General features: G+C 47.3%; 1 protein-coding gene across 1 annotated transcript; it reads right to left on the reverse strand.

The window, feature by feature from the left end:
• Positions 1 to 2,886: 2,886 nt before the first annotated feature.
• On the reverse strand, positions 2,887 to 9,463 carry LOC115081180 (galactoside 2-alpha-L-fucosyltransferase 2-like). The gene is made up of 2 exons (XM_029585702.1): positions 9,421 to 9,463; positions 2,887 to 4,042 (listed from the first exon to the last, which is right to left on the reverse strand). Exons 1-2 carry the CDS (start codon positions 9,453 to 9,455, stop codon positions 2,962 to 2,964), a joined length of 1,116 nt encoding a protein of 371 aa, XP_029441562.1. The 5' UTR covers positions 9,456 to 9,463; the 3' UTR covers positions 2,887 to 2,961.
• Between the last annotated feature and the right edge of the window lie 1,978 nt (positions 9,464 to 11,441).

Genomic DNA, 11,441 nt, shown 5'->3' on the forward strand with positions numbered 1-11,441 from the left:
GTAACTAGGTAACTTACATTGTAACATGGTAACTTACTTGGTAACTAGGTAACTTACATTGTAACATGGTAACTTACATAATGGTTGAGGGTGGGATATTTGATAACTGATTAGTAAAATACAATTAAACTGTGAAATTTGTTGCCATAGGATGTGGTGAAAGCTGTTAGCATAGCTGTGTTTAAAAAAGGGTTTAGAAAAGTTTCAGGAGAAAAAGTTGATAAACTACTATTAAGAAGACTTGGGAATGCCACTGCTTATCCCTGGTTATGAGTAAGAAGGCTTGTATCTATTCTTTGGGATCCTGTTGGGTGCTTGGGACCTGGATTGGCCACTGTTGGAAACAGGATGCTGGGCTTGATGGACCCTTGGTCTGACCCAGTATGGCACTTCTTATGTTCTTATGGTGCTGGACAAGGAGTGGAGGGGTAGAAAGAGGATAATGCAGGGCAAGGGGAGTGGAAGAGAAAGAAGAGGATAGGGAGGGGAGGATAGGGAGTGGAGCGAGAAGGGGTACTTTAGTGGAGCCAAAGAAGAGAGATTGCTGTGCTGCAGCAGCCACTGGTTAACTCAAGGGGGCATAATTCTGAATAATTGCCCCAGGCACGGAAGAAGCTGGTCCTGGTGCTGCTGGGAAGCGCTGGCTTGCTGCCACACCACTTAGCTGAGATCACCAGAGGCCACCGAAGGGGCGAACTAAAAAGGCTCATCCCTTGGAGGGGCTCTAGGGCCACCGTTGTTGGAACATCCTGCAGAGACTTTCTCACTTGCCGCGGTTGGGTAGAAGTGTAGTCTGGTGTACTGACTGTGAGGGAGTACTGTCCCTTTCCCTACTGAGAATAATGATGCATTGCTGCATTCCCATGATATGCACTGCTTTGGAATAAAGGGCTGTATTCATATGAAATACAAATGCTACTGACCCCTAGCAGCCACTCCTGGCACTGCAGCATCTCTGTTGTTGAATCTATTTATTTAACATACTTACAGCCCCACCAATCCACAATACTATTGGGCCCCAGTCTCTGTGGTAGGAGGTAGGAAAGGGGGAGGATACTGGGAAGAGAATGCTGGAGTCAGGCTGGGGATGGGGAAAGAGATTATCTGCATAAGAAAGAGAAGGGGTTAATCCCTACCCTCTTCAACCATAAGCTTTAGAAGCGCTGGCCCTTAGAGAGAGACTGGGGGCAGTAACCATGCATGTGCCCTTGCCTTTTCCAGTTGTCAATGTTGATGGATCTTTTCATTAGTTTATTTCACAGTTCCAATTTGGGGGGTATAGAGGGAAGCAAGATGGCCACATGACCGAGATGCTGACATCTGCTTCTCCTACTCTGTGTGTCTCTTCGGTTTTTCCTTACCTGATATGGCTCCAAAACGTAAAGGGAAGGTATGGGTCTATCACCTGAGACCATCTTCCTTGAAGGGCAGCAGCTGATGACATCTTTCGTGTCTCTGGCTCCCGGTTCATTGGGCGTGGCGTCCCTGATGTGAGGGTCAACGGAGGAGCGCCAATCTCTTCTGTTCTGCCGGCACTCGGATGTGATTCCTTTCCATCGACCACTGCAGTGCAGGAAGAAGCCCTGATGGCTGCGCGGGGGGGGGGCCGACAGGGGACTGGGGTCTGCTGTTTCATCTGGCGGGGAGGTTGGATTTGATTTCCTCGCTGGCACTCTTTTCATTTTTGGTGCCCCTGGTGGTTACAGGGGCAGGGAAGTCTGAAGTCTCGGCACTGGGTTTCCTTACTCTTTTGCCGTTGGGTGAATCGCTGTGGCCTTTCATGAAATCAGTGGAGGTCACGCTGGACTCTCTCTGGGAGCTGATGTCCCAGTTCAGCCAGGTTTTGGCTTCAGCAACCAGTAAGTTGGATACTTTTGTTTCCAAATTGGATCCCTTGGTCACACTTCATGATTCTAAGTGGAGTGAGCACGACAATAAGATCGTTGGAATTCGGCAAGATCTGGCAAATATGTCTTACTGTCCAGGCTAATTTAACTCAAGAGCAGACTGTTATTTCTAGAAGGATAGAGTTTCTGAAAAAGTCATCGCGTCGCTTGAATCTTCGTGGCCTGAATTTTCTCAAGGCTATGGGAGACTGTCCCTTAATGACTCTGAGGAGATCTTTCATGGATGTATTGAAAATTCCCTCTGATTCACTGCCTTCTTCTTCCCGCTCTGTCTCCTCTCCTTCTTTGAATATTACTGAAACCTCTGGATAGGAAGTCATCGATCAGGCCACTTTGCTTGTTTCTTTTGTTATCGATTGGGGATCTTAATGTCATTCTATTTCCGTAATCTCAATTCCAATTTTCGCAGCCAGGTTATGCGTATCTTTCCTGATCACTCAAGGGTCACTCAGGAGCGGAGAAGACGGTTTCTTTGCTAGCTTTAGGTGCTACGTTTATGCTACGTCATCCCTGCAAATGTTGGGTTCGATAGCACACTGCCAAGTTATATTTTCTTTTTTTCCTGAGCAACTTGGATCATTTATTGATGCAAGGAAATTTTTATCGTCATCTTCAACTCCGTTGTTGGACCAGTAGGCTTGTGTAGTTGATACTAGAGCTATAAATCATTGCTATGGGTTTTTCTTTAATGTTACTTACGGTTCTCCTCATCTTCTTTGCTTCCCTTATCTTTTTTCTTGTTATTTAGGAATGGTAAAATAAATATAGAATGACTATATATATATATATAGAATTTAATTATATATGACTTTTCCTTTATTCAATTCAATTGCCATACAAAGTATTGTATAAGTACTTTGATTTATAAATGTAAATAATAATTTTATATATATATATATATAGATAGATAGATATATTATATATATATATATATATATATATATATATATATATATATATATATATTTACATACCTGAATTTGCTAACTTTTTCAGGTGGTAGATGAATGGGAAAGGTTGTTAGTCCAGCTATTTTCGAGGGTTGCCTTTTTCTTTACCAGTTCAAGGAAAGAGGTGATAGGTCAGCGGGGATCCCGATCCACTCTGGTAGAAAGGTAGCATCGTAACGGAAGACCTTCAAGAATGGAGAGTTTGGTAGAGTGAAGTTGGTGAGATAAATGGTTTCTCCTCGAGCCAGATAACTTGCCCAGAAGCCAAAGGTGCCAATGGTCATGATGGTGTGGTTGCAGTGCGCAAGGAGAGCAAAGTCCCTCCCAGGAGAGGATTCCACTCCATCCCCAGAGAAGTAGACGTCTCCTCTGGAGGTGTCAATATTCTTCTTACACCACTTCATTCCATCGCTAGTCACCACAAAGAGGGGCTCCTGATATTTTCTACGGAAATAACCCATTGCCTTCTCTAGGTAGGCCTTGTCTGCCACCACCCCTTTCCATGTGTTGGTCATAACTTTAACGTAGTCCCCCCTTCGCACGTGGACCCCAATGAAAGTGGCATTCCTCCTGCTCCCTTTCACCTCCTCTAAATACTTGTTAGCCTCATCCCTGATGAAGTCATGGAAGGTGAATTCTTGGAGGATCTCCTCTCGGATGTGATGATAGAAAGTCCATGAGCAGGGGTAGCCGGCGAGCTTCACGTATTTCCCTTCAATGTGATTGTATTTTGTCAACATCTTGTTAAAGAGCTTGTAAATCTTCCAGGACATCTTAACAAACACGCTGTCATGAAGCACAGGTAGGCTGATCTTGAAGACTGGAGCCAACCAGTTATGAGTGACCTGTTGTATGTAGGCCTCATGGCCATTTAGCTTGGCCAAGGCATACAAAGTGGCATACTGTCCCATTTGGTTGCCAAAGCGACCAATAGAGTTCACAGTCCAAATGCCATCTTTTTTCTTCTTGGTCTTGCATTCTTCTGTGGTTTGGGTCTTAGAGCCGTTGCTTAATATGGAAGAGAAATTCAGGAGTGTTTTCCTTGCTTGGCTGATCTGCTTATTATAGAAATAGAACTGCATTATGAAGAAAGAAAAGACACTTAGAAGGAAGAACCAAAAGATGTAACCCTTCAGATACATCTTGAAAGCTGACAGTTTCCTCTTCATCAAGATCACCAATGGCCTAGGAAAAAAAATGAAAGACATGAGAACTGGTCACCTGACTGAAGAGCTACAGCCAAGGTTCCAAGGAGAATATGGGGAAGGTTAAACCATTCATTTTACAAATTAAGCTTTCATCCACACACACCCCTTTCCCCTTCAAGGCTGAATGTTGACCTGTTCCTGCCATACCTTTGGTGCGAGCAGGCTGTTGCTCTTACACCCTGTAGAGCCAACCTGGCTGGTGAAGCCCAGTCTGCATTTGTTCCCCTTCCAACCATTTTCTGATTTGACAGCAACACAAGGCACACCTTTAATTTGCTCACAGAATGCCAAAAATCATAGGCCACTCACCCCATGCTTTTCCTGGTATGAGAACGCTCTGCCCACGCAACAAAAATAATTGAGCCGGTGCTGAATGCCAGCTGCCAAATTATCACAGGCTGCCTTAAACTAACTAATCTCAATGGTGCATGTATCCTTGCTGGACTAGCACCTCCAGACATCCAAAGGTTCGTACCATCCAAATGGAGGGGAGGTGGCAAACAAAGTATACTAGACACCCTCTGTACAGTCACACTATGACAAAAAACAGCCTTAAATCACGTAGGAACTTCCTCACAACAACCCACGTAATTAACAGCCTCCCCGTGATTGTCCATGAGGAGATGAGGCAGGCGTGACTTGGAGATCTTGCCACTGGGATGAGCACGGATATCAGAGCGACTGAGCAGCTTCTTGCAGGGGGCAGAGGAGGAACTGAAAAAAGGCCCCAAGTCCCCCCCCCCCATACTGTAGTAAATCAGGTCAAGAATCAACATGATAAAAAGAGGGTGACCACTGACCAGTGCCACGAGGCAAACCATGCATCCTTTTGGTCTGCTCAATGCATGGTGCAGAATCTAGCTGAGGCCGACTTGTGTGCACTGAAATCTGACATTGGTAAACGGACACAAGAAAAAGATGAAGAACCTCCCCACACACACAAAGAACCTCCACGAGCCCATCCATCTGCCTACCCATGTGAGTGAAAGGAGAAAAGGCTTGAAACGCTAACATTGTGTACCCACAGTGGCGAGCGGTCAGGGCCTTCAAGGGATTCAGTGAATCCCCATTCCATGGGCATCACTACAGACCCCTGCCCGATCCAATCAAAGGGGTACAACTCCCTACCCATTCCCCGCCGGCAGCAGACATTGTATTTAACCAAACGTCATCTCCTGCTGCCACAGGGCCAGTCTTCACAGCTCTTACTGTGAGACAGGCCCAGTGGCAGCAGGAGATGACATTCGGTTAAATGAGACTACTGCTGCCGCCTACACCACGTCCCGGCAGGCTACCGCAAAGCTCATCTTGCGGTGGCCGAAGAGAGCAGAAGGGCCTGGTGGCTGCCAGCGGAGCCCATCCTGCTGGCAACTGAAGATTAACAGGCTCAGCAGGCCAACATGTGCAATGACGGAAGGAGGAGGACCCGGCGGCCACCAGCATATCCCATCTCACTGGTGGGTGAAGAAGCGGCCTAGGCCCTGAGAGTGTGAATTTGAGCCTCTGCATGCGTGTGTATGCCTATGTGTGAGGTAGAGAGGGCTGATGTGTGTGAGGGAGCGTGTGTGTTTGTGCGTGTGTGTTTTGGGAAATTTATAAACATTTTCATGAGGTTTTAATTATTGGATGTTCTATTCATCGGTTATTTTAAAATATTTATTCATTTTATTAGTATGGTTGTGCTATTATGATTGATGTTTTATATTTCTTTATTTTTTTTCTTTGCTTGCCTTTGGTAAGGGTCTATCTGTGTTCTCCAGCAGTCTCGCTCCCTTGACCCCCTCTCCCAAGACACAAAAGATACGTGGAGCCCATATCTCATTAGGCCTATTGTAACATGTATTGGCTGTGGTCTTGGCCATCAGAAAGCCATGAGTAAACTGAATTGTTGTGGATGTGGATCCTTGGGTGGAGGTGGAGTTGATGCTACCTGTGGGGCTCCTCCCCGCAGGCCTCCACTGTCAGCAGGCGGAGCTGGTGGGAGCAGAGGCTCAATTGGCGCTTCGCCAATACCTGCCAACGTTCCCCTTAGGATGAGCCCTCGGGTGCCAGGGCCGCCTGGTCTTAGGTGCAGAGTGAGGTTATCAAATTTGCGGATGACACAAAATTATTCAGAGTAGTTAAATCACAAATGGATTGTGATAAATTGCAGGGGGACCTTGCGAAATTGGAAGATTGGGCTTCCAAATGGCAGATGAAATTTAATGTGGATAAGTGTAAGGTGATGCATTTAGGGAAAAATAACCCATGCTGGAGCTACACTATCGGGCCGATACAGTAAAGTGTGCTCCCTGTACACCGGGGCCGTGTACAGAAAAGCAGAAAAAACTGCTTTTCTGTACACCCTCCAACATAATATCATAGCGATATTAAGTCAGAGGCCCCAAAAATAAAAAAAAATTGTAAATAAAAAAAAATTTTTTTTTAATCTGCCCGCGGCCTGCAGGTTGGAAGATGGATGCTAATTATGCCGGCGTCCGTTTTCCAAACCTGTGGCTGTCAGCGGGTTCGAGACCCGATGCCGGTAAAATTGAGTGTCAGCTGTCAAACCCGCTGACAGCTGCCGCTCCTGTCAAAAAGGAGGCGCTAGGGACGCGCTAGTGTCCCTAGCGCCTCCTTTTACCGCGGGCCCTCATTTGCATTTTTTGTTTTTCTGAATCGCGCGCCCAGGAGAGTGGCCTGGGCACTCGCCCGATCTCCCGCGGGTTTTTCTGTATCGGCCCATATGTTAGGTTCCATATTAGGAGTTATCAGTCAGGAAAACGATTTGGGCGTCAGAGTAGATAATACATTGAAATCATCAGCTCAGTGGGCTGGGGTGGTCAAAAAGCAAACAGAATGTTAGGAATTATTAGGAAGGGAATGGTTAATAGAACGGAAAATGTCATAATGTCTCTGTATCACTCCATGGTGAGACCGCACCTTGAATACTGTGTACAATTCTGGTCGCCGCATCTCAAAAAAGATATAATTGTGATGGAGAAGGTACAGAGAAGGGCGACCAAAATGATAAAGGGAATGGAACAGCTTCCCTATGAGGAAAGGCTAAAGAGGTTAGGGCTGTTCAACCTGGAGAAGAGACGGCTGAGGGGGGATATGATAGAGGTCTTTAAGATCATGAGAGGACTTGATCAGGTAAATGTGAAACGGTAATTTATTCTTTTGGCTAATACAAATCTGAGAAATTCTTTTTACTCAACACAGAATTAAACTCTGGAATTTGTTGCTAGAGGATGTAGTTAAGGAAGTTATTGTAGCTGGGTTTAAAAAAGGTTTGGCTAATTTCCTGGAGGAGAAGTCCATAAATTGCTATTAAGCAATAGGGAATAGTCACTGCTCGTTGCCGGCATTAGGAGGATGGGATCTACTTAAAGTTTGGGTACTTGCCAGGTACTTGTGACTTGGATTGGCCACTGTTGGAAACAGGATGCTGGGCTTGATGGACTCTTGATCTGACCCAGTATTGCATGTTCTTATGTTCTGCTTCTGAAAAATTCTGCATCAGCTGGAGGAAACCTCCATGGGATTGAGCCGAGTATCATCGGTACATGCAAAAATATCTCACACATATTCATTGCAGATACTCTGAAAACCCAACAGGCTGTGGAGGTTCTCAAGGATTAGGTTGGGAACCAGTGGCTTACAGGACTCAGGAAGTTGATAGGATCCAGGCTCCCCCTTCTTCCTCACTGCCCAGAGTGCCCAATGCAGGGACATTGTTGCACTTGGTGGCCTGCCGCCATTCTTACCTCCAGCGCCGGCCCAATGCCAGGATCTTTCAACACCATGGCAGACTGCCACGCGTCTGACCAGGCCCAACGCCACACCGGAGAGAGACATTGCTGACTCCACTGGGGCTGCTCTTAAGCTCGCATGTGCCCAAGGACCCATGGTGGGACATAACCCACAGCGCCTCCCGATGACAGCAGGACCACCAGCACATAAAAGGCTTCCTGCAGCAATACCTCCTTGTCTCGGCAATAGGTCGACTCCTTTAGAGAAGTGAATTGCCTTTGTGTTGTTCCGGTTCCCAATTCCTGATTTGTGTTCCTGAGTTCCTGTGTCTTGTTGCTGGTCCCATGTCGGCAGTTGGTCTGTGAGTTCTTGTCTTTTTCTCCTCGTCAGTCTTCAATGTCTTCGTCCTGCTGTGTGGTTCCTCGTCCTCCATCCTTCTCTTCCCTCCTCATCTCCCTCGGTTGGACTTCTGGCCTTGATTTCAGATTGGACGCTGACTCTGTTTGACCTCTGTCTGCCACTGACTATTGCCTGTACCCCAATACTGCTTGAACTCTGCCTGCATCTAACCTTGACCTGAACAGGACCTTGATTGCCTGCCACCTGCCCTGACCGCTGCCAGACCCTGACTTCACTTCTCCTCTGCTCGTTGGCCTGCAACATCATTGACTCCATGGATCTCCACTTCCGCAGAGGCCCGTGCCTAAGTCCGTCCAGCCAGCCCTGGCACCCAAGGGCTCAACCTAAGGGGAACGAGGACTGGTTTTGGTGAAGCCCCAGCCAGCTCCACCAGCTGACAATGGGGACCTGCAGGGCTCCTCCCTGCAGGTTGCACCAACTCCACCTTGGTCTAGGGATCCACACCCGCAATAGACATGAGACAAAAATTTAACAAATTTTATACATATATATATATATATATCTATATACACACACACACACACAATTACTGTCTTATGCAGTCAAGGATCGGAAAGGACCAGGATTCAGTAGCTGGACAGACCATTTCGGACCTCCAATGGGGACCCTAGGAATGGTGCATGCTGGGTCCATCTCTTAAGCTGAGAGGCAGGCGCATGGAATTCTAAGCTACGAAAGGGAAAACAGCGGCCAGCAGCCCGTCCGGCCACACATCCTGGATCAGTTCTACATCACCGCCTGCAGCCCTGGAAAAAGAGCAGATGTGACCGCCAGGGCCCCAGCTGCCATTCTTGCCAGGGTAAGATTTATTCTGTGCAGTCAAACAGTTCCCCTACAACTCCTCCTCCATCCTGGGGTTACTTCGTCTTATTCCTACATGAATTAATTAAAGTGGAAAGGTTTGCTGGGCTGTTCACCCCATTCCAATTTGCATACTTAGCATAAAACCTCCTTAAGCAAGAATCTGGAAAAAGTCTGTATAAACTCTTCCAGTTTTCTTGGAAAACAGAGCCCCTAGAATTTAGTTTAGAGAAAAACCTTCCCAAGGGGCTCGGACATGCTTTGCCAGGAAACTTGCAGAGTAATTTAAATCTTACAATTGGGTCCTCCTCAGTTCAAAGCCCTCAGCTTCCTTCCCTATTTTTCAAGGGATAAAATCACCTAAGAAAATTCAACCAGAAAAGGAAAACTGGTTCTTACCTGCTAATTTTCATTCCTGGAATAGCAACGATCATTTCAGACTCCTGGATTTTGCCTCCCTGCAAGCAGATGGCGACAGAGAAGAAAAGTTTTACTTAACCTAGAGAGCCACCTGCAGTCCCTCATTATAACCTGTACCAAAGCCAAGATGAGAAGAACTGTAACAATACCAAGACCCTCAACCCCCCTCAACGAGCAGCAGGAAGGCGGAGCCTCTGAAAAACTCATTGCAACTACGTTAAGTAGAACATTATCCAACCAAACAACCCACTCTGCATCATTTACATACTGTCATGATGAGCAGGCTTTACTGAACAGTAATGGGGGGTTTGTCTAATTGCCGGCCACACTTAGCCAATGCCAGTTAGTAAAAGATCTGTCAGGTAAAAGAAAGGCCGCGGAGAAGGACAATGTCTCTGACACCTGCTGCAAATGCTGTCATGACTAGTGAGTCCTCGCTAGATGTCTCTGGGAACTATGGTTATTATTGCTTCTAAGCTTCTAGAAAGACATGGTTTAATGGGACAAAGTCAGCATGGCTTTACCCAAGGCAAGTCTTGCCTCACAAATCTGCTTCACTTTTTTGAAGGAGTTAATAAACATGTGGATAAAGGTGAACCTGTAGATGTAGTGTACTTGGATTTTCAGAAGGCGTTTGACAAAGTCCCTCATGAGAGTCTTCTAAGAAAACTAAAACGTCATGGGATAGGAGGCGATGTCCTTTCGTGGATTGCAAACTGGTTAAAAGACAGGAAACAGAGAGTAAGATTAAATGGACAATTTTCTCAGTGGAAGGGAGTGGGCAATGGAGTGCCTCAGGGATCTGTATTGGGACCCTAACTTTTCAATATATTTATAAATGATCTGGAATGTTATGTTAGTGGACCCTTAGTCCGGGATGAAGGATGATACCCACCGGGAACAGTCCAGGTGCACTCGTCTCCGGAAGGTGGAAGGGAGAACAGCACTGCTACTGGAAGCTCCATGGAACTGCCAAGGTCCTCAGAGAAGCGGAAGGACCAGGAGCGTCAGGGAGTCCCCGAGGAGCGGGTACTGCTGACGTTCCTACTGGAGACAGGAGGGAGGAACAAAATCCAGTCCAGTGGGCCAAGTAGCAGGATCAGGCAGGCAGGTGAAGAACGAAGTCCAGGTCCAGGCAAAGGGTCCGAGGCAGGCAGCGAAGAACAAAGTCCAGGTCCAGGCAAAGGGTCCGAGGTAGGCAGCAAGCAAACGAGATCCACAACCAGTCCGAAGTCGAGCCAGGAAGACAAGGAATACAAGCCAAAGGTCCGGGGCAGGCAGCAGGCAGAACGAGATCCAAAACCAGTCCAAGTCAAGCCAGAAGACAAGAAATCCAGGAGAAGCAAGGCAGGCAACACTGGAACCTTGTTGCAAAGGCGGCTTCCTGACTTCAGGGAGAGGTTTAAATCTCCCTGGCTGATGATGTCATCTGGGGCCGGCCTAGTTTTCGCGCCGCAGCCCCTTTAAGGGGCGGAGTTTGCCGCGCTTTCCCCGACGCTGTCTTCCGACGCTCAGAAGCAGTCGTGCCGCAAACCGTGCGCGACTTGCCGCATCGGGAGGGACTCTGTGCCGGTGGACCGACTGAGGTAGGGGGGCCTGGCCGAGGGCAATCGCAGCCAGGTGCCACAACAGTACCCCGCCTTTTACGCCCCCTTTCGGAAGGACCAGGTTTGCCAGGATAGGTAAGATGAAAGTGTTGAAGTAAAGACTTATCCAGGATATTCGATGATGGTTCCCAGGAGTTTTCTTCCGGACCAAAGCCCTCCCATGCAATCAGATACTCCCACCGTCTATGGTTACGACGGACGTCCAGAATCTCCCATACTTGGTAGATGGGATCATCATCTGATTCGACGGCAGGAGGCTGGAGCGGAATAGCATGGAAGGAAGAGGAAATCAATGGCTTCAGCAAAGAGACATGGAATGAGTTATGGATGCGAAGACTGGGGGGAAGCCGCAGACGATAGGTTACCGGCCCCAGGCGTTTACTGATGAGAAAC

The sequence above is a fragment of the Rhinatrema bivittatum genome, chromosome 19 (genome assembly GCF_901001135.1).
Source record: "Rhinatrema bivittatum chromosome 19, aRhiBiv1.1, whole genome shotgun sequence".
Lineage (NCBI taxonomy): Eukaryota > Metazoa > Chordata > Amphibia > Gymnophiona > Rhinatrematidae > Rhinatrema > Rhinatrema bivittatum.